Source organism: Ovis canadensis, chromosome 15 (genome assembly GCF_042477335.2).
Source record: "Ovis canadensis isolate MfBH-ARS-UI-01 breed Bighorn chromosome 15, ARS-UI_OviCan_v2, whole genome shotgun sequence".
In the NCBI taxonomy this organism is placed as follows: Eukaryota; Metazoa; Chordata; class Mammalia; order Artiodactyla; family Bovidae; genus Ovis; species Ovis canadensis.
The window spans coordinates 23,140,363-23,167,476 of NC_091259.1; the positions used below are offsets into that span (position 1 = coordinate 23,140,363).

General features: G+C 43.2%; 2 protein-coding genes across 2 annotated transcripts in view; both read right to left on the reverse strand.

Moving 5' to 3' along the window:
- Window positions 1–17,298: 17,298 nt before the first annotated feature.
- Window positions 17,299–18,579, reverse strand: LOC138421176 (lysine-specific demethylase 4D-like). Its single transcript, XM_069555080.1, has one exon. The coding sequence runs from the start codon at window positions 18,577–18,579 to the stop codon at window positions 17,299–17,301; it is 1,281 nt and encodes a 426-aa protein (XP_069411181.1).
- A 7,837-nt stretch (window positions 18,580–26,416) lies between these two features.
- KDM4D (lysine demethylase 4D) overlaps window positions 26,417–27,114 on the reverse strand; it is a 36,003-nt gene continuing 35,305 nt past the window's right edge. The window contains exon 4 of the mRNA XM_069554932.1: window positions 26,417–26,803. The gene's annotated coding sequence lies outside the window, so the exon portion shown is untranslated. The remainder of the gene's footprint in view (window positions 26,804–27,114) is intronic.

Here is a 27,114-nt window from a genome sequence, read left to right on the forward strand (position 1 = left end):
ATGTAGAAATCATAAAAGATATCCCCACAACTGAAAAACAAATGCTTTAAACTTTTACCATAAAAGCTTCTCCCTATCAATTTCACACATTTAACAAGAAATAAGAATATAATTAGGCAGCAAATCTTCCACGAATCTCAAATGAGACACTCCCAACTCCATAAAATGTTTTCTCCCAGTCCCGTAAAGTGCTTTCTCAGTGGTGTTTCATTCATGCTCAGTAACTAAGTCGTGTCTGACTCTTGGTGACCCCATGGACTGTAGCCCGCCAGGCTCCTCTGTCCGTGGGATTCCCCAGGCAAGAATACTAGAGTGGGATGCCATTTCCTTCTCCAGGGGATCTTCCTGACCCAGGGATCGAACCTGAGTCTCCTGCTCGGCAGGCAGGTTCTTTACCACTGAGCCACATTGGAGCTATCCTCAAAATAAAAGAGAATGATCTGATGGGCCAAAATATTTTAATTCAGTCACATCCTAATCTACTTCCATGACTTCTCACTAAAATTTAAAATAGAATTAAACCTAAAATTGAAAGCCACAGAAAGATTGAAAGGTGGGACTCAGAGACATGTTTAGTAAGGAGAGAAAAAGATGAGAAATGTTAGCTAGATGATTTAACTTAATCATTTATTCAAATAAATATGAATCGAGTGACCAGACTGCTAGAGGTAACACAACAGGCTCAGTGGGGAATATAAAGATCAGTCAAGACTTAGACCTTCCGGAAAAGAGGTTTATTTCCATAGGGAAGATAATTCAAAAGCAGAATTAGCCTTAATCAATAAGCTGGATTTGAATATTCAGTTCAACATTTACTGCATGGAGACCTTAAGTATTTTATTCAATTTTTCTGTATTCTATATCTTCATCTCTTTAAAGAGAATATTAGTAGTTTCTGCTTCATAGAGTGAGTCTGTGTATTGTGCTGATCTTGAGGCTTGGTGTGGTGTCCGGCATATTGTCTGTGCTCAGTGGAGTAATATTATAATATCCATAGTGTGCCACACAAGATCAGAGAGGTGTGGGACAATGAGGGAATCTTGCCTGGTCAGTAGGAGTCATTATCACCTGCCAAAAGAGAAAGAAGTGATAAAGCGGAAGTTCCAGGAAAGGTAGAAAGTTTGAAGTAGTGACTATATATGGGTAACCATTGACATAGGCAAAAAAAATGTGAAAGTTCTCTCTAGACATTTCTTACATTGTTCGGCAAGGGGACCTCTCACGCCTTCCTTAAATGATTATCCTCCTCACCCCAACTAAGTCAACCCTTGTCATCTGACCTTTTCTGAAATCTTGATTTTAGGAATCCTACTCTTGAACCAACTCTGACTACCCTTTTGCACACGATAGTGCGCAACAATTTACCCAAATGAGACTTTCTGAATGTCTGGCCCTTCTCTCCTTTTATTTTTACTCATTTTAGATGGACAAAAAAGTTCTGAGTTCTGATTCAATCCCATCACCCTCTTGATTTAGGAAGATTAATGTCTGCCTCTTCCGTGCTGAAGTGCCCCTCACCATTGGTAAAAAGTCCCAAGAAGTAAAATCTAAGCAGCAATGAGCCCTGCCAGGTCAAGAGTAGGAGGAAAAAAGATAGGTGTAAATAGCCGCTTTCTTGAGTTTTCCAGGAACCAAGGTTTTCAAACCAATTTTAATAAAAGGAAATATTGTTTCTTCCTTTCCATCACTTATAACTCTAATGTTTTGCATTGGTTAATACCTCTAATTCTAATTACTGGCAGAAGTGTCTCAATTATTTCCTGCTTAACCAAAATGCTGGCTTTGGGGATAAAATATTTAACTAGATAAATAAAGGAAATGTTTTCAGTTTAAGGAAATATTCAGTGGTGCCATGTCTTAAACAGAATTGAGTGTTGAATTCTGTCATATGTCCATTTGAATTTATGAAAGCAATGATATAACTTTCCTTCTTGGATCTATTAGTCATATTATCAGGTTTCCTTATTTTAAATCATCATTTTTTCCCTGCAGTAAACATTTAATCATTGTTATTCTCTAAATAGGGGATTCTCAGGTGTTGAAGTGGTAAAGAATGAGCCTGCCAATGCAGGCCTCGCAGGAGACGTGCTTTCAACATGGGGTCAGGAAGATCCCCTGGAGGAGGAAATGGCAACCCACTCCAGTATTCTTACCTGAAAAATCCCATGGACAAAGGAACCCAGTGGGCTAATGTCCATTGGATTGCAAAGAGTTGGACACACTGAGCTAATTTTAATTTAAAACCTGGTGGCTCAGATGGTAAAGAATCTGCCTGCAATGCAGGAGACCTGAGTTCAATCGCTGGGTTGGGAAGATCCCTTGGAGAAGGGAAAGGCTACCACCCCAGTATTCTGGCCTGGAGAATTCCACAGACAGAGGAGCCTGGTGGGCTACAGTCTATGGGGTCACAAAGAGTGAGAGACGACTGTGTGACTTTCACTTTCATCTGATTTTAGAGCTTTGGTGGTGGCTCAGTGGTAAAAAATCTGCCTGCAAGGCAGGAGAGGCTGGTTCGATCCCTGGGTCAGGAAGATCCCCTGGAGGATGGCATGGAGACCCACTCCATTATTCTTGCCTGGAGAATCCCCATGGACAGAGGAGCCTGGGGGTCTATGGTCCATGGGGCCACAAAGAGTCGGAAATGACTGAAGCAACTGAGCACAGTACAGCTTAATTTAAAACTTTAGCATTGATATTCACAAATATCTATTTGTGAATTTTGTCTATTACTTTCATTACATAATTTGTCAGGTTTTTCTATCGATATTATGCTTACTCTAAAACTTTGACTTTTTTCTTCTTTTTGAATTGCCTAAATCAATTTGAAAAGATCCGTGGGTTAAAGGTTTCACACACTTCCCCCATGAAACTACCTAATACTAGTGATTTTTGAAGTGACATACCTTTCGACATCTTTCTGCATGTCTTACTTGAAAATTTATATCTTAGGTTTTCTATCTCTTCTGAAATCTATTTTAATTAATTATTTTTTCCTTTAAAAGTATCCAGTTGAGCTTTTTGTTGATTTAGTTATATTATATTACAATTCTTCTAATTCATTTATTTCTGCATATATATTTATTTATTCCTTCCAGCTACTTTCTTTCTGTTTGTTTTTCCCTAACTTTGAGACAGGAGCAAAGTCAATTGAATGGCATTTTTTAAATTTTATTGATTAAAAAAATTAAGCCTGTAAATTTTCCCCATTACTATTTCAATTGAATCTCATATATTCTTATGTATTTCATTCATTTTTATATCTAAAAACACTCTAGTCATGATTATTATGTCCCAGGCATCCATCGTAGAACTTACAAATACTGATTCATAGAATCATATCAGGTAAGTACTATTACCACCTCATTTCACAAGTGAGGAAACTGATTCAGCATGAAGTTAAATAATTCAGCAAGGTCAGTCATACAAACTGACAAGAGGGAAGCCGGGATTCAAAATCAGGCAGTCTGGTTCAGAGTTTATAGAGTTGCTGTGTGCTGTGCTTAGTTGCCCAGTCATGTGACTCTGCAACCCCACGGACTGTAGCCTGCCAGGCTCCTCTGTCCATGGGGATTCTTCAGGCAAGAATTCTGGAATGGGTTGCCATGCCCTCCTGCAAGGAATCTTCCCAACCCAGAGACTGAACCCATGTCTCCCACATTGCAGGCAGATTCTTCACTGGCTGAGCTACCAGGGAAGCCCATTTATACAGTTAACAAATATTCTATGTCCATGTCTCCAGGGAATTTAACTATTGTGATTTATATCCCTCTAACCTACAGATCTTTTAGTTGAAGATTTTTTTACTTGCCAGGAAAGACTTCTGTATTTCCTGATTTTTACAGTTAATTTCTAGTTTTATTGCATGATAATTAGAGTTTGATCTTCTTTCTTACTTCAGGATTTATTAGTGTTTTCTATTCACCTGAATGTATTGTCAATTTTTGTGATTGATCCTTTTGCATTGACAAAAGGGAGTCCTCAATTATCAGATACATAAATTCTACCTTATGGTTAATGCTGTGGAAGTTTTCTACATCCTTAAAGTGAAGTCGCTTAGTCGTGTCCGACTCTTTGTGGCTCCATGGAATGTAGCCCTCCAGGCTCCTCCATCCATGGGATTTTCCAGGCAAGAATACTGCAATGGGTTGCCATTTCCTTCTCCAGGGGATCTTCCTGACCCAGGGATCGAACCCGGGTCTCCTGCATCACAGGCAGATTCTTAACTCTCTGAGCCACCTAAGTCTGTCCATTTTTTTCCTCTCTTGCACAACATAAGGCCCTCTCTAGGTGCAATACTGTCCCCAATTCTCTAAAGGTTTACTGACCCAGCAGCTCCTCAAACTTTGTCCTTTTGGCGAGGGGCGGGGGAGGGGGGGTGTTATGGAGGTTTTATTACATATGCATGAGTGATTAAATGATTGGCCATCGGTGATTGGCTCAACTTCCAGCCCCTCCTCCTCCTTGAAAGTCTAGGGTGGGGCTGAAAATTCCAACCCTCTAATTGCAGGGTTGGTTCCCCTAACAACCAGCTAGGGGAACCGTGCTTAAGTGACCTAGGGGCAGTTTAACAGCTACCACAGTAATGTAACAAAATCATAAAACGTAACTTTATTTACTTCGGAAATTCCAAGGGTTTTAGGAGCTATCAATCAGAAACTGAGATGAGGACCAAACATATATTTCATATTATAAATAAAAATATCACATTAAGTAATTTAAATTCTCCTACTTTTAATGTTTCTTCCCACTTGTTTGATTTTCTATGATTTAAACTTGATCAGAGCTGCATGGGCATCCATGACTGTTACACCTTTCTGGTGAGATGTAGCCTTTAGAGCCCTTTCATGTTCCTTTGAGATTCAATTCTATTTTGTCTGACACTAAGTTTCATGACTTCTGCTTTCTATTTGTATTTTTCTTAGTATAATTTTGTTGATTCATTTACTTTGAACTTTTCGGGATTACTCTGTTTTAGAGTGTTGAAAGATAAACTGAGGCATATTAAAAAATTGAAGAGTTTACTTATGCAAAATACAATTCAAACTTGGCAGCATTCAGTCTAGCAGAAAGCACCAAGAAGCTGTACAAAATAAAAAAATGTAGGCAGAGGGAGTGTAAATGAGGAAGTTATACTAGGCAAAAGAGTGGACCAGTTATTGAAAGGTCACTTTCCTTTAGGAGATAATGCTGAATTTTAAAATAGATTTTAAGGATTTTACCTTTCTTTGTTTTGTGGATATACATTGGGATAACAGCTTTAACAAATATCAGTATAGTTACAAAGGGCTTTCCTGGTGGTTCAGACACTAAAGAATCTGTCTGTAATGCAGGAGACCTGGGTTCAATTCCTGGGTCAGGAAGATCCATTGGAGAAAGGAATAGCAACCCACTCCAGTATCCTTGCCTGGAGAATTCCATGGACAGAGGAGCCTGGTGGGCTACAGTCTATGAGGTCACAAAGAGTTGGACAGGACTGAGCAACTAAGCAGACAGACACAAAGTTAAAAAAAATCCCCGAGAGTCACATTTGGCAAATTGTTCAGTAGTCATGGGCTGGAGAAGGCAATGGCACCCCACTCCAGCACTCTTGCCTGGAAAATCCCATGGATGGCGTTGCCAAGAGTCGGACATGACTGAGCGGCTTCACTTTCACACATTGGAGAAGGAAATGGCAACCCACTCCAGTGTTCTTGCCTGGAGAATCCCAGGGGCGCGGGAGCCTGGTGGGCTGCCGTCTATGGGGTCACACAGAGTCGGACACGACTGAAGCGACTTAGCAGCAGCAGCAGCACAGATTGAAGACCATCCATCGGTGGAGAACTCGTCCCAGGACTCAAGAGACTCAAGCGCTTCTAGCTTTCGCCCCAAGGGATCACAGTCAAGGGTGCTGGAGACTCTGGTCTCTGCAGCTGGTGCCAGACACTTAGAGGCATAAGAGTGGTCCAACCTTACCACCTCAGACAAGTTTATGGGGGCCCTGAAGTTCCTAGCAGCGCCTCTGGGGAACGCGGTCAGAGTCTCACTGATGTTGGGAGGAATCAAGGGGATGCCGTCAAGGTCACCAGCTGCAATGCCTTCCAGAGATTGCAGGCACGGGCCGGGGTGCATTGGATTTCCAGGATCCAAAGGAGGACCCAAGGGTTGAAGATCAGGAGCACAGCAGCATCCGGAAGCCTTAGCAGAATGCTGGAGCCGAGGGCTCAGCAGGGCAGGGCTGTCCATGGAAGGGACGTCAGCAAACAGAAACTGAGCTTCGAGCTCCAGAGATTCGTGCGCCGCGTCTGAGGAGAGGCTCCCCCTAACCCGGGCCCGGACAGTCGCTTCCCTGGGCCCCTCTTCCCGAGGACACTGATGAGACCCACAGCTGCCATTTCTGGGGCCATCCCTGCCGGGGGGGTCTGGGGTCAGGCTTGGCTCCGGGGAGCTGCAGGCTGGGGCGGCCTCCGCGGACTGGGGGGCGGAGGAAGAACATGTGGCCCCCGAGAGGGGCAGAGACTTGGGGCGCATAGGATCTCTGCAGCGGGCACCGCGGCCCGAAGCCGAAGACACCGGCGCACTAGGACGCGGGGCGCGGTGCGACCCACCCGGCCGCGGGCCGAGCGCGGCTCCGCAGGGCGCTCCGGCCTCCCACCCGGCACTCGGTTTTGCTGTGTCTGTGGGGCAGTGACTCAGACTAGAACCTTTAAACCAATGAGGTGGTATCTTCTCCAGCTTGTTGATCCCCACGAAGGACAATCCACCCTGGTCTGTATTCTGTAGCCAAAGGAAAGAGGGTGTTTCCTGGAGGGGAAGGCTCCCTGAACCAAGCGCTGCCTCGGCGGCCTGCAGCTTTGTGACTCTTTTTGGTTGGGGCCTCCCCGGATTCACAGGCTTGAGCACCTGACAGCTTCTCAGTTCACGGCGGTCAAGTGTCTTTACGGAAGTTTCAAAGCCAAACCTAAAGAAAATACAGGATATTTGAAGATAAATAGATGGCAAAAGGAACTCAAGTTAAAATTGCATAGCAGTCTTAATTTCAAAATTTGAATTTAAGGGAAAAAAGGCACACTTGTTGGTAGGAATGTAAATTGGTGCAGTAGGCCTGGGTGCCTTCTGGGCTTCCCAGGTGGTGCTAGTGGTAAAGAGTCGTCTGTCAATACAGGAGACGTAAGAGACCCCTTCCTGTTCTATCCCCTGGAGGAGGGCATGGCAACCCACTCCAGTGTTACTGCCGGGAGAATCCCATGGACAGAGGAGCCTGGCAGGCTACAGTCCATGGGGTCACAAACAGCCCGACATGACTGAAGCATCTTAGCACGCGCTCATAGTGTGTGCTATGGAAAGCTATGGAGGTTCCTCACAAATTTTAAAGAGGACTATCATATGATCCAGCAATCTCATTTCTGGGTATATTTCCAAAGGAAATAAACAGAATATCAAAGAGATATCTGCACTCCCATATTTTTGATACGTTACTTACAATAGCTAAGATATGTAAACAACCAAAGTGTCCATCAGTGAATGGATACAGAATGTGGGGTGGGTGTGTGTGTGTATATAAAATGATATATATGTATAATGGAATACTACTCAGAAATACAAAAAAAGTGAAATTCTGTCATTTGCAACAACATGGATGAACTTGGAGGGTATTATTCCAAGTGAAATAAGGCAGAAAAAGACAATACGGCATGGCGTCATTTATATGTGGGCTCTTAAAAATAAAAAGTAAATCTTACGGAACCAGAGTGGAAAAGAGGGTGAGAAAGGGGCAGGGAAGGGAAAGTAAAGGTGTACAAAAATAAAGCCTGAGGATTGAATGGAAAACATGTGAATATAGTTGATAACACTGTAATATATACATGAAAATTTCCAGAAGAGTAGGAGTAAATGTTCTTACCAAAAAACATAAATAAGACTTCCCAAGTGGTGCAGCAGTTAAGACTCCTGGTTTCCAATGCAGGGGGAACGGGTTCAACCACTGGTCAGAGTACTGAGACTACGTGGCACAGCCAAAAAAAAAAGGAAATACATAGGTAATTGTGTTAACTAGATGCCGGGGGTAATCCTTTCACTGTATATCAAATCACCACAATCAAATCTTGATATTTTACAATTTTATATGTCAATTATAGAGTAATAAAGCTGAAAATGAAAAATAACAAGTCAGGGCAAATCATAAGACAGAAAAAGATAAATATCTAACTGAACTAAAAGGAAATTAAGCAAGTCTGAAAAGAAATGAGTTAAACACTCAATTCAAGAAATTGGATGGTTTAACCCCGAAAGAAATTAGGGAAAGGAAAACAAAGATATAAACTGAAACATTTGCAAAAGAAAACATACACCCAATAGAAAAGATGACTGATACCAAAAAGCAATCCCTAGACCATTAAAAGTGTAAAACCGTGAATGTGAAGAATAAATAGAAAAGTACAAGCAAATCACAAATCATATTATGGTAAACTAGGGGATGCAGCGAAAATCTACCAAGAATAGAAAGAGTGCCTATGTAAAGAAAAGCAAGGCGAATAAAGTACAGAGAACACAAATGTATACATTCTTAACTAGTATTATCCTTAATGGGTAGACATTTGAAACATTCTAATTAAAATCTAATCAGTAATTGGCTTTGTTAGACAAATTATTAGAAATAAAGAGTTCAAGCAAGTTTCTAGATACTGATTAGCGTTCAACATCTATAGATCATATACACCAGTTAATAATCAATTATAAAGTGAAATAGTAAGATTTCAATCCCTTTAATAATAGAAGTGCATAATCCCAGTGAAGAAATCTAAAAATTACATGTATTTAATACTTGTACTTTAAATGCATAAAAGAGAATTGTATCAGGAAAAAAAGTTGCTTTCTGATATAAAATGTCATCTTTTCCATCTTTATTCTTCAAAGGAAAAAAAGATAGTCAAAAAAGTTATTGCTTTCATCTAGTCTAAAATCTTAATTCCAAATGATGTTACACTACAACCCAGAAAATGTTTTCCTTGAAGAATTCAACCTTTAAATGAAGCATGCTGAATTCTATATGCCTCACTCCAATTTCAATTCAATCAGCACCACCCTAATTCTAATACCCTTATATCCAACCAAAATCTCTAATTTGATCGCACATGTTTTTCAGAAAGTGTTAGTCAATTCAGCCGTGTCTGACTCTTTGCAAACCCATAGACAGTAGCCTTCCAGGCTCCTCTGTCCAAGGAGTTCTCCAGGCAAGGATACTGGAGTGGATTGCCATGCGCTTCTCCAGGGGATCTTCCTGACACAGGGATCGAACCCAGGTCTCCTTCAGTGGAGGCGGATTCTTTACCATCTGAACCAGGGAAGCCACATGTTTTCCAAGTCTCTTCCAATTGACTCACCCCTTGCCCAGTTCTAGAAACCCTCTTATTCCCACTGGATCAACAAATCGGGTGCTTTTTTTTTTCCTGAAAATCTTTGCAATTTACTAAGAAAATATTAAGAAGAAAATTAACTCTACAAGTTGGAAAATTGTTTACAAATAAAACTCAAGGAAACAATATCCCAGTGTATAATTCTCTCTTTCCGTCTGTGTGTATATGTGCATAACTAACGTTGCTTTTTAAAACTTGTGGTAAGAAAATAACTCTTTCCCTCAGAAGCACAAATAACACAAGTAAAGGGACCTACCTTCTACCAACAAAATCCTGATTCCAACTGCAGCTCTACAAGGACTCAGAGAGACACTGTTCTCCTGGCAACTGGACTCCAAATGCAGGCCCATGTCCTGATGGCTCTAGCTTTATACCTGGGAAACAGTATAATTTGATCAGCAGCAATCAACAGTAATTATGTGATTAGGGCTCTGATTGGTCAACACTTTTTTCTGTCCCTTTTTCATTTTTAAACCAATCTTACCAGGAACAAAGAAACTTGGTTAAAAGTCAAACCAAGCAAATATCCTAAGAAACAGCAAAAAAGAAATTAGCAACTCGTCTAGCAGCAATTGAAGAGTACCTTATAGTTAGTCTTACCTGATGACTCATCACAAGCTGGAATCCAGATTGCTGGGAGATGTATCAACAACCTCAGATATGTAGATAATACTACTCTAATGCAAAAAAGCAAAGAGGGAAAAAAGGGCCCCTTGATGAGGAAGAAAAGGGAAAGGGAAAAAGCTGACTTGAAACTCAACATTCTAAAAACCAAGATCTTGGCATCCTGTCCCATCATTTCATGGCAAATAGATGAGGGAAAAATGGAAGCAGTGACAGATTTAATTTTCTTGGGCTTCAAAATCACTGCAGATGGTTGCTGCAGCCATGAAATTAAAAGATGCTTGCTCCTTGGAAGAAAAGCTGCAATAAATCTAAAAGAAAAAAGTGAAAGTGTTAGTCACTCAGTCTTGTCCATCTCTTTGTGACCCCATAGACTATAGCCTGTCAGGCTCCTCTGTCTGTGAAACTCTCCAGGCAAGAATACTGGAGTAGGTAGCCATTCCCTTCTCCAGGGGATCTTCCTTACCCAGGAATCAAACCTGGGTCTTCTGCATTGCAGGCAGACTCTTTACTGTCTGAGCTACCAGGGAAGTGCCAGGGTAGGGGCTAGACAGTGTATGAAATAGCAGAGATATTACTTTGCGAACAAAGGTCCATATAGTCAAAGCTATGACTTTTCCAGTAGTCATGTACGAATGTGAGAGTTGGACCATAAACGAGGCTGAGCACCAAAGAACTGATGCTTTCAAACTGTGGTGCTGGAGAAGACTCCTGAGAGTCCCTTTGGACAGCAAAGACATCAAACCAGTCAGTCCTAAAGGACGCCAACCCAGATGCCCAGATTGCTGGTAAAGCGTCATTTCTGCTGTGTCCACCTGGCTGTCCCAGGAAGAGGTTAGCATTTGCATCAGTAGACTGAGTTAAGATTGCCTTCACCAACATTGGGACCATGGAAAGCACAGAGAGCCTGAATAGAACAGAGCAGAAGAAGGGCAAGTTTACTCTCTGCTGAGCAGACGCATCCATTTGCCTGCTGTGGGACACTTGCCCTGGGCACTCCTGGTCCCCAAGCTTTTGAACGCAGACCCAGGTCATATTCCCGGCACTCCATGTTACAGACGATCCACCTGACAGACCAGGGCATGTCTCTTACTGGGTAAGCACATTCCTCTAATAGGAGCTATGTGCATCTCCTATCAGTTTTACTAATCTGAAGAACCCTGACAAAATGATGTAAAAAAAATTAAAAGAAATTACAGTCTAGGAGAAGTTTTCCCTCATACATGAAACTGACAATGAATTAGTATCCTGAATATCACATACGTCCTACATAGCAACAACAAAATATAGTCAAACCAAGAAAAAATTGGGCAGAGCCTTAGGTCATTCACAACAGAGGAAATCCAAATGGCCAGTCCACACAAGGTGTGCAGTATCACTAGCAGTCAGGGAAAAGCAATGAAATGCTATCCGTTGCCCATTTAGATTAGGTCTGACAGTGCAGAATGTGGGTCAAGATATGGAGAAACCAGAACCCTCCTGTACCGCCAACAGTGATGGAAACTGGAGGGTAATCTGGCTTTTCCTGAAAAGTTCAAAATGAGCATAAATACAAACCAGTAATCCTAGGTACAAAGCTGTTGGGTAAAAAAGATTGTCTGAATTCACAAAGGTTTAGACATTAGCATACTATCCGCAGCGCAATGAAAAAAAATTTAAAAATTAAACCAATCTAGTTGACTCTGTTGAAATGACTAGGGTCTATGTATAATAATTTAGGCCTTGTAACTGTAATATTGACTTTTAAAAATATTTGTTTAGTATTTTTGGCTGCACCGGGTCTTCATTGCCGCACAGGCTTTCTCTAGTTGCTACACTTCGCTGTCCCGTGCAGGCTTCTCATTGGGCAGGTTTCAGCAGCTGTGGCGCATGGGCTAAGTTGCCCCGTGGCATGTGGGATCTTCCCAGACCAGGGGCTGATCCCGTGTTCCCTGCATTGCAAGGCAGATTCTTAACCACTGGACAATCGGAGAAGTCCCTGCAACACTGACAGTTTAAAGAGGTGACGGTGAGGATACCTTGACAAAACCATGTGAAACACACTGCTTTTGATGTCCTGCTGCTGCTGCTGCTGAGTCGCTTCAGTCGCGTCCGACTCTGTGTGACCCCATAGACGGCAGCCCACCAGGCTCCCCCGTCCCTGGGATTCTCCAGGCAAGAACACTGGAGTGGGTTGCCATTTCCTTCTCCAATGCGTGAAAGTGAAAAGTGAAAGTGAAGTCGCTCAGTCGTGTCCAACTAGTAGCCATCCCATGGACTGCAGCCTACCAAGCTCCTCAGTCCATGAGATTTTCTAGGCAAGAGTACTGGAGTGGCTTGCCATTGCCTTCTCCTAGACTTCTGTTAACATTTGACGAATATACACTGAACTCGTGGTTGTTATTTCTCAGAAGTGGAGAGGAGCCTAAAAGAGATCACGGCAATGAGAACAAAGGTGTCTCTATTCTTGCTTGTATTTCATTGTCAGTGGTCTTGTTTTTCCAAGATTAAGTTTAGCAAAAACCTCTTGGACGTGGAGAAACAGCTGGCTATTAGCATCTTGTCCTGAGAAGAGCAGTCCAGACTGAGAGCGTCCAAATTGAATGTGGACGCACATGAAGTAAAACAGAATTTTGAATAGCATCACTTGATGAGCCCCATTCATTACCACTCCCAGATCCTGACCCTTTCGAGATTAATTTTTTAAACTTAAATGTAATAGCTGATGTGCAATGTCGTGTTAGACTCACATGTACAGCAAAGTGAATGTTGTACGTTTTTTTCAGATGATTTTTCTTCATGTTATTTCAAGATATTGAATATAGCTCCCTGCGTGTGAGTGCTCAGTTGCTTCAGTCGTGCCCAACTCTTTGTGACCCTATGGACTGTAGCCCGCCAGGCTCCTCTGTCCATGGGATTCTCCAGGCAAGAAGACTGGAGGGGGTTGCCATGCCCCTTCTCCAGGGAATCTTCCTAATCCAGGGATCGAACGCACATCTCTGAGTGTCCTGCATTGCAGGTGGATTTTGCAGTACAGTTCCAGGTACTATGCAGTAAATCCTTGTTGCTTATCTATTCTAAGTACAGTTGTGTGTATCTTTGACCCCATCCCCTAATCCATCCCTCTCCTGCTCCTTTTCCACTTTACTAGCCACAAGTTTGTTTTCTGTGTGTCTGTGTCTGTTTTGTATATAAATCTACTTGTATTGTTTTTATATTACCCACGTGATATATTTGTCTTACTCTGTGTGTCCACTTAATATGATATTCTCTAGGTCCACCCACTTTATTGCAAGTGACAATACTTCATTCTTTTGCGGCTGAGTAATATTCCATTGTGTGTGTATGTATGTCTATACACACACCGCTTCTTTAACCTTTCATCTGTTGATGGGAACTGGATTGTTTCCCTGTCTTGTGCGCTTAGTCGCTCAGTCGTGTCAGACTCTTGCCACCCCATGGACTGCAGCCTGAAAGGTTTCTCTGTCCATGGAAATGCTCTAGGCCAGAATACTGGACTGGGTTGCCATGCCCCCCTCCAGGGGATCGTCCCAACCTAAGGATCGAACCCAGGTCTCCCGCGTTGCAGGAGACACGTGACCTCAAAGCTGCCTAGCTGCCTGTTGATCAGAATGAAACAGGGGCTTTTGCGCATGCATGCTCAGTCACTTCAGTCATGCCCAACTCTTTGCAACACCGTGGACTGTAGCCCACCAGGCTTCTCTGTCCATGGGATTCTCCAGGCAAGAATGCTGGAGTGGGTCACCATGCCCTCCTCTGGGAATTGAAGCCATGTGTCCTGCATCGAAGGCTTATCCTTTACCAGCTGAGCCATGAGGGAAGCCCTATCTTGGCTACTGTAAATAGTGCTGCTATAAATACTGGGGTGCATGCGTCTTTTCCAATTAGCTTTTCTCTTTTCTGGATGTATGTTTAAGAGTGGGATTGCTGGATCATATGGTAGTTCCATTCTTGTTTTTTTAAGGAACTTCCATACTGTTCTCCATAGTGGCTGAAGCACTTTACATTGCCACCAAAAGTGTAAGAGGGTTACACTCTCTCCAGCGTTTATTATTTGCAGATATTTTGATGCTGGCCATTCTGACAGGTGTGAAGTGATCTCATTGTAGTTTTGATTTGCATTTCTCTAATAAAAGCTGAGCGCCAAAGAATTGATGCTTTTGAACTGTGGTTTTGGAGAAGACTCTTGAGCGTCCCATGGACTGCAAGGAGATCCAACCAGTTCATTCTAACGATCAGTCCTGGGATTTCTTTGGAAGGAATGATACTAAAGCTGAAACTCCAGTACTTTGGCCACCTCATGTGAAGAGTTGACTGATTGGAAAAGACCCTGACGCTGGGAGGGATTGGGGGCAGGAGAAGAAGGGGATGAGAGGATGAGATGGCTGGATGGCATCACTGACTCGATGGCCGTGGGTTTGACTGAACTCTGGGAGCTGGTGATGGACAGGGAGGCTGCAATTCATGGGGTCGCAAAGAGTCGGACACGACTGAGTGACTGAACTGAACTGAACTGAATAAATAGAAATGTCGAGCATCTTTTCTTGTGCCTGTTGGCCATTTGTATGTCTTCCTTGAAGAAATGCCTACTTAGGTCAGGAAGACTAATTTAGGAACCAGTATATTGGTAAAGCTAAACTGTATTTTTTATATTTCTTGTCTTCATTTGGGCAAGGAAAATTTTCTTTTAAGTATGAAAGTGAGTGAAAAACATAAAGAGTACAATGGGAGCAATATTTTCTGAAAATCGCTTTTGTTTCTTTTCCTTCAAAACTCCCGATTTTGTTAGCTTAGGTTTTCCAGGATATGCATCTACGGGGGAAGAGATCGTAATATTCCTGAAATATAGCAAGGAGAATTTCAGCTTCTAAAATTTAAAATAGCAATATGAGCCAGGCTCATAGAGACTTTTCAAAGTCCCTTATTACTCCACAGTACTGTATCCAAAACTTTCCTACATTAAAGGACCAAAATCCCTCAATATTGCAGTTACTTATCACATGAAAGTTTACTCCGTGCTCATGAAGATCTACTCTGGTCCTGCTGCTTTCTAGGGCTGCTCTCTTCCAAGTAATCCCAGTCTGCATCCATCCTGTGGTTCCACCATCTCAAAACAAGCCTTAATCGTCTTGTCAGCCAAGCATCTTACTACCATCGTCCACTGTGCCCGGGTCCATGAGTTCATTCTCTCAGCTCCAATTTTCCACAGAACACGTGACCTCAAAGCTGCCTAGCTGCCTGTTGATCAGAATGAAACAGGGGCTTTTGCGCATGCATGCTCAGTCACTTCAGTCATGCCCAACTCTTTGCAACACCGTGGACTGTAGCCCACCAGGCTTCTCTGTCCATGGGATTCTCCAGGCAAGAATGCTGGAGTGGGTCACCATGCCCTCCTCTGGGAATTGAAGCCATGTGTCCTGCATCGAAGGCTTATCCTTTACCGCTGAGCCACTGAGGAAGCCCTATGGGCTTTCACTACTCCTCAGTCAGAGTTTCAAACAAGCCTTACTTTTTCATGACTCCAGCCTTTAGTTTTACATGGTGCTTCAAATTCCAAAATTCCCTGGTGGGTCAGAGGTTAAGGCGTCTGCCTGCTGTGTGGGAGACCTGGGTTTAATCCCTGGGTCAGGAAGATCCCCTGGAGAAGGAAATGGCAACCCACTCCAGTATTCTTGCCTGGAGAATCCCATGGACAGAGGAGCCTGGTGGGCTACAGTCTATGGGGTCGCAAAGAGTCAGACACGACTGAGCTACTTCACTTTCAAATTCCAAAGTCTTACGGAAATTCTCTGGGGCAGAGTGGGAGGAAGAGAGCTGTGGTTTGTATCTCCGAAATGTTTCCTTCTGCATCCAAACTATCATTTTCAATTTCCAGGAATGATTCTGAGTATGATCACTTCTGTACATTTTCATAATTAGGGCCTAACTGAGTAAACATTAACTCTCACCTGTACTATTTAGATGTTCTAACTACATTCTGGACTTCCCAGGTGTCTCAGTGGTAAAGCATCCACTTGCCAATGCAGGAGACCCAGGAGACTTGGGAAATGTCAACCTGCTCCAGTATTCCTGCTTGGAAAATCCCATGGACAGAAAATCCTGGAAGACTCCAACCCACCGGGAGGCAAGGAGTTGGACATGACTGAGCATTCATACACCCACAACTACATTTTCCTGCCCCTACGCGGTCCACAGAACAATGAAGGTGATTATTTAAATGAGTAAATGATATCGTGTCAAGTGCTGTTTTAAACTTCCAGTGACTTCTCATTTCAAGTTGAACAAACTCAAATACTTAACATGAGCTACAAGGTCCTACATTCCCCAGATCCTGCCTTCCCCTGTCTGCCCCAGACACAAAGGAGTGTCCGATAATTTCCTATCCTGCAAAAACAATACCAAGCTCTACGGTAAGTCTGTTACACCGCTGTTTCTTCCAAGTGGAAATCAGCTCTGGATCTCCCTTCTTGTCATTTGGGACTGGGAAATCTCTCCTGTTCTAGGAAGTATTTCCTTACCACTAGAATTAGACTTTCATTGCTTCACAGAATGTATGCCCACTTGAAATTGTCCTGTTCATTTATGTGTGGATTCATTTACTGGGATGTATCCATGACTTAACCATGTGAAATAGACACACAGCATTGAAAAGGCAGGGGAGAGTTAGAAGATTTTCAGATGATGGCTCTTTTATCCTATGTTGGCTCATCTCTCCTAGCAACTTGGGTCAGACAAGTACCAGGTGATTTCTACCAAGTCCTCATCCTTAATAAATGGCTGCAAACCAAATCCTCCAACCCATCCAATCAGCCTGAACCCAACAATCAACCCCAAACTCATTCATCAACACCACAAAACGCAACAAGCTCATAAAAATAACTTTTGCTTGAAATGATTTTATATAATTCAGAAAAGTGCCTAAACCTCTCAAATGATTGAACAATACCAAAAATCAAGTCAGATATTAACATCCTAGTTACCTTTAATATAGTTTCGAACAAATACTGGCAAAGAACGCTTTTCCAATACATCAAAGACTCAAAAACCCAGTACACTTAGAGGGGCAATACAGGAGGGAACCTCCTGCAAGACTAATGACCTGCTAATACCCAAAGCTCTGAAATGTAAGCGTTGACCAGTCTTGAGGATTGTCTATACCCAAGAGCAGTGGGGTACAAAGGCTTCTCCTAAGAGCAGGCATACTCGGAGGCCTTAGCAAGACGTTGGAGCCTAGGGGCTGGGCTGTTCCACCCAGGGTCCCTCTGCGGGGCGGGGCTGCGTCTCAGATCTGAGTCTTTGGAGAGGCTCCTCTTCGCCCGGGTCGGACAGTCAGCTCTAGAGTACCCCTTTTCCGAGGACGACGACGAGAAACACATCTGCCAGTTGGGTAGTGATCTGGAGCAGATGAACCTGGGGTCCGCGGCGGGGTCTGGAGCGGCTCCTGGGAGTTGGAGGCGAGCCGGGTTCCCCAGGGCGAGTGCACCTCCGTCCAGGCGCTCAGCTCCCGGCCGCCCGGCGCCGCAGGCTCGGCGTGGTTCACCACCGCCCGGTCCTGCCCGCGCTTCCACAGCTCATAGCGCTCGGGCTGCAGGATGCGCACGAAGGCGTCCATGGAGAAGGCCACCTGCGCCTCGCCGCAGCTGCACTGCGAGGCCGCTTTGCCGTAATCGATCCAGCGCGCGGTGGCGAAATTGATGGCCTCGGCGCAGTTGAAGCCGTGGTTGAAGCCCGAGTGGTAGCCGTAGGGGAAGGTCACCATGAACTCGCCCGCCTCCTGCGTGACCCGACCGAAGGGGATGCCGTTGTCCCGGAGCACCGTGGGCGAGATGAGCGCCGCCTTGTGGCGCAGGAAGGCGTCGCAGCCCCGCGAGCTGCCCGGGAAGAGCGCGCCGGCCAGGCGTTCCAGGCGCCGGCCGTGCTCGGGCGGCACCGCGTACCACGTCTTGGGCTCCCCGAAGTGCAGGAAGTTGATGCTGTAAAGGTCCATGTCCTCCGTGTGCCAGGCGAAGGCGGTCTTCCACATGCCGAAGTACAGGTAGGGGGTGTTGACGCCCTCGATGACCACCCCGCACTCCTGCTCCAGCAGGTCCTGGATGGTCCCCAGGTGTCCCAGGTTCCACTGCTTCGTGTTTTCATCAAATAAAGAGCCACTGACGTCCGCGCCGTATATTGGGGAGTCATAGAGGCGGGTTTTCCAATATTTTCGCTCCAATTCCTCAAAATCGGAGTAGAATGGAGTCTGGTATTTTTCAGTGTTTGCTAAGCGGCGGTACTCTGCCACGGTCATGGCTTTCTTCTTTTTGTGGTATTGAGTAAACACACCCGCCCGCCCAGAGACCACCTGCTGGAGCGGAGCGGCTATTAGGATGTCATCGATATCCTCGTAGGTCTGTCTGGCTTTCCATTCTTTGGGTGGAACTATCTTAGCCAAGCCTGCTCGGTGGGCCCCTTGCGATTCTATGTAAGCAATGTATTTGTTGAAATCCGCGTATTCTTCCATGGTTGGGTGGAAGGTCATGATCTTACAACTTGGGTTCTGGGAACCAAAGTGCTTAGCCTGCATGGCTTCAGTATAATCAGCAGTGGCCTCTCGGGGTCTTAGATGTGCTGTGGGTACCTGAGAGTGTTAGGGAGTAACCTCTTCCCTATACTTTTAGAAAGTTTTGCTGTGTCTGAGGGGCAGTGACTCAGACTAGAACTTTTAAACCAATCAGGTGGTATCTTTTCCAGCTTGTTAATCCACCAGAAGGACAATCCACCCTTGTCTGTATCCTGTAGCCAAAGGAAAGAGGGTGTTTCCCAGAGGGGAAGGCTCCCTGAACCAAGTCCTGCCTCGGCCTGCAGCTCTGTGACTTTCTTTGGTTGGAGATTAAGTGCCTCGCAGGCCTCCCCGGATTCACAGGCTTGAGTGCCTGGCAGTTTCTCAGTTCACTGTGGCAAAAGTGTCTTCATGGAAGTTTCAAAGCCAAACCTAAAGAAAATACAGAATATCTGAAGATGAGATGACGAAAGGAACTGATTTAACACAAAATTTCATAGCAATCTGAATTTCAAAATTTTAATTTAAGGGCAAAAATATACTTTTAAAACAGAAATGTAAATTGGTGCCGTTATGGTACATACTATGGAAAACTGTATAAAGGTTCTTTAAAAATTTTAAATAGAACTATTATATAATCCAGCAATCTCATTTCTGGGTATATATCCAAATGAAATGAAAACAGAACATCAAAAAATATCTGCCCTCCTAGGTTCCTTGAGACATTACTCACAATAGGCAAGATATGCAAACAACCATAGTGTCCATCCATGGTTGAATGAATACAGAAGATGTGATATAGATATTTGGTGGAATATACTCAGTGACAAACAAGAAAGAAATTTTGCCATTCGCAACAGCATTGGTTGACATGGAGGGTATCATTCCAAGTGAAATAGGCAGAGAAAGAAAGTACAGATACCAAACTGCACGTTCCTAACAAGCATTATCCTTAAAGGGTAAACATCTGAAACATTCCAACTAAAGTATAATTATTAAATTGCATTCACAAACAGATTATTAGAAATATATGGATCAACTAAGTTTCTGAACACTGATTAGCATACAAAATCTATAGATTCCATACACAAATTAACATCAGTTATGAAGTGAAATAGTAAAAAGTTTCAATTCCTTTAATAACAAATAGATGCCTCCAAAAAAGAAATCAAAATCATATGCATTTAATACTTGTACTTAAAATGCATAAAATGAGAATTTTACCAAGAGGAAAAAGTTGCTTTCTAATATAAAATGTCTTTTTCATCTTTGTATTTTAAAGGACAAACATCAAAAAAAGGTGCTTGCCTTCGGCTAATCTAAAACCTTAATTCCAAATGAGGAAACACTACAACCCAGAAAATGGTTTTCTTGAATTCAGCCTCTAAATAAAAAAGGTTGTGCTCAAAGTCTGGCTCTATCTGTCCCACCTCAGTTTCAGCTCAATCAGCACCACCCTAATTCTAATCTCCTCATATCCAATCAAAGTCTTTAATTTGATCCCACACATTTTTCAGGTTCCTTCTAATTGACTCACTCCTTACCCAATTCTAGAAACCTTCTTATTTCCATTGGATCCCAGTTAACTAAATGAGGTGCTTTTTCCTGAAAATCTTTGTGATTTTTACCAAAGGAAAAAACAAATTAATAAAAAAATTAGCTCCATTTGCCGGAAAATAGTTCAATAATAAAAACACAAGGAAACGATATCACAATGTATCTCTCACTCTCTCTATATATGTATACAGTATGTGTGTGTGTATATATATATATATACACACACAGTAACTTTTAAAAACTTGTAATAGAAAAATACCTCTTTTGCTTACAAGCACAAATAGAAATAAAATGACATACCTCTGATCAACAAAACCCTGATTCCAACTGGAGCTAGTCAAGGATTCAGAGAAACAGTGTTCTCTCAGCAGCTGGTCTCCAAATGCAGACCAATGTCCTGATGGCTCTGGCTTTATACCTGGGCAAAGGTATAATTTGATCAGGACCAATCAACAGTAATCATGGGATGAGGGCTCTGATTGGTCAGCCCAGGTAGTCTGTGACCTTTTGATTTTTAAACCAATCAACAGAGAACTGAGAGGTTGAAAATTATAGGAGTGGCACTTCCCTGGTGGCTCGGATGGTAAAGAATCTGCCTGCAGTGTGGGAGACCGGGGTTCAATCCCTGGGTTGGGAAGATCCCCTGGAGAAGGCAATGGCAACCCACTCCAGTATTCTTGCCTGGGAAATCCCATGGACAGAGGAGCCTGTAGCCCGCCAGGCTCCTCTGTCCATGGGGTCGTGAAGAGCTGGACATGACTGAGCGAACACGACAAATTCATATCAGCTCTAGGTTACTCACCATAACATCATGGTTATCCAGGCCTTTAAGACCTTTCCTATCTGTTCTTCTGTGTATTCTTTCCACTTCTTAATCTCTTCTGCTTCTATTAGGTCCTTACCATTTCTGTCCTTTATTGTGCCCATCCTAGAAATTAATAAATGTTCCCTCTCTATCTCCAATTTTCTTAAAGAGATCTCTAGTTTTTCTGATTCTATTGTTTTCCTCTGTTTCTTTGCATTATTTAGGAAGACCTTCCAATCTCTCTCTCCATGCTATTCTCTGGAACTCTGCATTCAGTTAGGTATATCTTTCCCTTCATCCCTTGCCTTTCACTTCTCTTTCCTAGCTATACGTAAAGCCTCCTCAGACAACCACTATGCCTTCTTGAATTTCTTTTTCTTTGGGATGGTTTTGGTCATTGCCTCTTGGACAATGTTATGAACCATCTTCGATAGTTCCTCAGGTACTCTGTCTACCAGATCTAATCCCTCGAATCTATTTGTCACCTCCACTGTATAATCATAAGGAAATTGATTTAGGTCGTATTTAGGTGTATGGCCTAGTGGTTTTCCCTACTTCAGTTTAACCCTGAATTTTGCAATAAGGAGCTCATGATATGAGCTAAAGTCAGATCCAGGTCTTGTTTTTACTAATGATATAGGGCTTGGCAAAACATGAACCGTGAACTTCCTGATGTTCAAGCTGGTTTTAGAAAAGGCAGAGGAACCAGAGATCAAAATGCCAACATCCGCTGGATCATGGAATAAAGCAAGAGATTTCAAGAAAAACATCTATTTCAGCTTTATTGACTATGCCAAAGCCTTTGACTGTGTGGATCACAATAAACTGTGGAAAATTCTGAAAGAGATGGGAATACCAGACCACCTGACCTGCCTCTTGAGAAATCTGTATGCAGGTCAGAAAGCAACAGTTAGAACTGGACATGGAGCAACAGACTGGTTTCAAATAGGAAAAGGGGTACGTCAAGGCTGTACCTTGTCACCCTGCTTATTTAACTTCTATGCAGAGTACATCATGAGAAATGCTGGACTGGAAGAAACACAAGCTGGAATCAAGATTGCCTGGAGAAATAGCAATAACCTCAGATATGCAGATGACACCATCCTTATGGCAGAAAGTGAAGAGGAACTAAAAAGCCTCTTGATGAAAGTGAAAGAAGAGAGTGAAAAAGTTGGCTTAAAGCTCAACATTCAGAAAACAAAGATCATGGCATCTGGTCCAGTCACTTCATGGGAAATAGATGGGGAAACAGTGGAAACAGTGTCAGACTTTATTTTGGGGGGTTCCAAAATCACCACAGATGGTGACTGCAGCCATGAAATTAAAAGATGCTCACTCCTTGGAAGAAAAGTTTTGACCAACCTAGATAGCATATTCAAAAGCAGAGACATTACTTTGCTGACTAAGGTCTGTCTAGTCAAGGCTATGGTTTTTCCTGTGGTCATGTATGGATGTGACAGTTGGACTGTGAAGAAAGCTGAGCGTCGAAGAATTGATGCTTTTGAACTGTGGTGTTGGAGAAGACTCTTGAGAGTCCCTTGGACTGCAAGGAAATCCAACCAGTCCATTCTGAAGGAGATCAGCCCTGGGACTTCTTTGGAAGGAAGTGATGCTAAAGCTGAAACTCCAGTACTTTGGCCACCTCATTCGAAGAGTTGACTCACTGGAAAAGACTCTGATGCTGGGAGGGATTTGGGGGCAGGAGCAGAAGGGGACGACCGAGGATGAGATGGCTGGATGGCATCACTGACCCAATGGACATGAGTCTGAGTGAACTCTGGAAGTTGGTGATGGACAGGGAGGCCTGGCGTGCTGCGATTCATGGGGTCACAAAGAGTCAGACATGACTGAGCGACTGAACTGAACTGAACTGATAGGGCTTCTTCATCTTTGGCTGCAAAGTGTATTATCTCATTTCGGTATTGACCATCTGAACATGTCCATGTGTAGAGTCATCTGTTGGATTGTTAGAAAAGGATGTTTGCTATGACCAGCATGTGCTCTTGACAAAACTCTGTTAGCCAATGCCCTGCTTCATTTTGTACTTCAAGGCCAAACTTGCCTATTATTCCAGCTATCTCTCAACTTCCCGCTTTGACATTCCAATCTCCTATGATAAAAAGGACATGTATTTTTGGTGTTAGGTCTTCATAGATCTGGTCAACTGAAGCTTCTTTAGCATTAGTGGTTGGGACATAGACTTGGATTACTGTGATATTGAATCGTTTGCCTTCAAAACAAACAGAGATCATTCTGTCGCTTCTGAGATTGCACCCAAGTACTGCATTTCGGACTCTTCTGTTGGCTATGAGGACTACTCCATTTTTTTCTAAGGGAATCTTGCCCACAATGGTAGATATAATGGTCATCTGAATTAAATTAGCCCATTCCCATCCATTTTATGTTGGATCATATGGCAGCTCTATTATTTTAGTTTTTTAAAAATACCTCCATACTGTTCTCCATAGTGGCTGCACCAATTTACATTCCCCCTCAAGGTGTAAAAAGGTTCCCTTTTATCCATACCCTCTGCAGCATTTATTTGTATACTTTCTGAGATGGCCATTCTGAAAAGTGTGAGGTGATGTCATTGTGGTTTTGATTTGCATTTCTCTAATAATTAGCAGTGTTGAGAATCTTCATGTGCCTATTGGCCATTTGTATATTTTCTTTGGAGAAATGCCTACTTAGGACAAGAAGACTAATTAGAAACCAGTTTATTGGTACAGCTAACCTGTATACTTAACACTACTTGTCCTGATTGGGTAAGGAAAATTTTTCACATGGAAAAATAAATAAGTAAAATAAATAAATCTTTTTTAAAAAGTGTTATGCTTTTTTTTTTTTTTAATGAAAAATTTTCCTTACCCAGTCAGGACAAGCAGTGTTAAGTATACAGGTTAGCTTTTTTTTTTTTTAAAGCATAACACTTTTTTTAAAAAAGATTTCTTTATTTTACTTATTTATTTTTGCATGTGCTGGGTCTTCATTGCTACACAAGCTTTTCTGGTAGTTGCAGCAAATGGGGGCTACTCTCTAGCTGTGGTGCCCAGGCTTCTCATAGGGATGACTTCTCTTGTTGCTAAGCACAGGATCTAGGGCTCCGGGCTTCATAGTTGACATTCCCGGGCTCTAGAGCACAGACTCAATAGTTGTGGCACACAGGTTGGGTTGCTCCAAGGCATGTGGGATCTTCCTGGATCAGAAATTGAACTCAAGTCTCCTGCATCATCAGGGAGACTCTTTACCCCTGAGTCATTAGGGAAGCCTGGGAAATATTTTAAGTGTGCAAGTAACTGGGTGAAAACATAAGGAGTACAATGGGAGCAAGATTTTCTGAAAACTGCTTTTGTTTCTTTTTCTTCCATCCCTCAACTCTGTTATCCTAGGCTCTCCAGGACATCTATATGCCAGAGAGGAGACTGTGCTAGTCCTGAAATATAACAAGGAGAACTTCTGTTTGTAAAATTGAAAATACCAATAGGAGCCAAGCTACTGTCTTCATGAGCTTTCCTGGTGGCTCAGATGGTAAAGCGTCTGCCTGCAATGCAGGAGACCTGGGCTCGATTCCTGGGTCAAGAAGATCCCCTGGAGAAGGAAATGGCAATCCACTCCAGCACGCTTGCCTGGAAAATCCCATGGACGGAGGAACCTGATAGGCTACAGTCCATGGGGTCTCCAAAGAGTTGGACAAGACTGAGCGACTTCACTTTCACTTTCACTGTCTTCATAGAGACTTTTCAGAGTTATTTTATTTCTCTGCATTACCATACCCGCAACTGACCTATATTAAAGGACCAAAACCCCCCAACATCTTAGTCACTAAAAGTTACCCCCTGCTTGTATAATATCTACTATCATTGTGCAAGTGCTCTCTAGGGCTGCTACCTGCCCAGTAATCCCAGTCAGCTTCCATCCTGTGGTTCCACCATCTCCATACAGGACTTAATTATCTTTTCAGCCAAGTACTTCACTGCCATCCTCCACTGTGCCTGGAATCCCTAAGTTCAATTTCTCAATTTCAATTTTCCACAGAATACGCTACCATGAATTTGCCTCGCTGCATGGTGACAGGAATGAGACGCAAGCTTTTGCCATTCCTCAATCAGAACTTCAAAGAAGCCTTACTTGTTCATAACTTGTTTTGTCTTATATGGTGCTTCAGATTCCAAAGTCTTCTGGAAATTCTGTGGGGGCAGAGCTGGAGGGAAGAGAGATGTGCTTTGTATCTCTGAAATGTTTCCTTCTGCATCCAGTTATCGAAATTTATTGTTTGGCCACTTGTGTGCATTTTCAACACTAAGGCCTGAGTCAATAACCATCAACTCTCACCTGTTTTGGGACTTCTCTGGTGGCTCAGACAGTAAAGAATCCACCTGCAAGGCAGCAGACACGAGTTCGATCCCTGCGTCAGGAAGATACCCTGGAGAAGGGAATGGCAACCCACTCCAGTATTCTTGCCTGGAGAATTCCATAGACAGAGGAACCTTGTGGGCTCCAGTCCATGCAGTTGCAAAGAGTCGGACATGACTGAGTGACTAACTCTCACCTGTTTTAACTATTTTTTTTGTTCCCACGTGGTGCACAGAACAATGGAGGTGGTATTTAAATATGCAAATTGTATCATGTCAAGTGCTGTTTCAAACTTCCAAAGCCTTCTCATTTCAAGTTGAACAAACTCAAATACTCATCATGAGCTACAAGGTCCTATATACCTTTCACCCTGTCTCTCCCCTTTCTATGCCCCAGACACAAAGGAGCTTCCTTTCTATCTCTGCAAAAACAACAACCCCAAGCTCTAGGTTACATCTGTTACACTCGCTGTTTCTTCCAAGGGGAAATCAGCTCTGGACATCCCTTCTTGTCATTTGGGACTGGGAAAGATCTCCTGCTCTAGGAAGCATTTCCTGACCACTGGAACCAGGCTACCCATTCCGCTGTCTCATCCCACCCCCTTTCATTGCTTCACAGAACATATGCCCACTTGAAATTCTTGTTCATTTATGTGTGGATTCATTTATTGGGATGTATCCATGACTTAACCATGTGAAATAGACTCACAACATCGAGGAGACAGTGGAGAGCCAGCACTCCTTGTCCCATGTTGGCTCATCTCTCCCAGGTGATTTCCACCAAGTCATCCTTAAGATATGGCTGCAAACCAAATCCCCCAACCCAGCCAGTCAGCCAGAACCCAACAATCAATCCCCAACTCATTCATCAACACCATACAATGCAACAAGCTCATAAAATAAGTTTTGCTTTAAATGTTTTGATATAACTATTCAGAAAAGTGCATAAAAGCACTCAGTTCAGTTCAGTTCAGTTCACTCACTCAGTCGTGTCCAGCTCTTTGCGACCTCATGAATTGCAACATGCCAGGCCTCCATGTCCATCACCAACTCCCGGAGTTCACTCAAACTCACATCCATCCAGTCAGTGATGCCATCCAGCATTACCACCTCTCAAATGATTGAATGAACAATCCCAGAAATCAAGTCAGATGTTAACTTTTTGGTTGCCTTTAATATAGTTGCAAACAAATACTGGCAAAGAACACTTTTTCAATACATTAAAGACTCAGAAATATATATTATTATCTGAGCCTCTACTGACCTAATTGGTCAAAAGAGCTTTGTGTGGCAGATGCAAGGGGTGGGTGAAAAGGAAGTAGGAAGAAGACAAGGAGAAACGTTGGAGAGTAACTCAAAGTCCAGGATTCTTCAGAAGGTATGCAGCATCCAGAGTTGGCCCACAGGATGGGCTCTGAGGTAGATCGGCTCTGGTGACCATAGCAGGACCTAGTTCACAGGGTCACTAGAGGGTCCAGTGGATGAAGCTTCAGCTGGTGACACGGGAGTTAGCAGTGTCTGAAGACTCCAGGTTCTGGGAGAAAGAACAAGCATTGGAGAACTGGGTAAGCACCATGGACCCAGCACTTCCAGGGGCAACACAGGAGGGACCCTCATGCGAGACTGCGCGTGTGCTCACTCACTTCCGTCATGTCCAGCTCTTTGCAGCCCTATGGATCCTAGCTCACCAGGCTCCTCCATGCATGGGATTTTTCATGGCAAGAATACTGGAGTGGGTTTGCTACACCCTCCCCCAGGCATCTTCCCTACCTAGGAATCGAACCCATGTCTCCTGGGTCTCCTATGTTGGTAAGTGGGTTCTGTGCCACTAGCCACCTGGAAAGC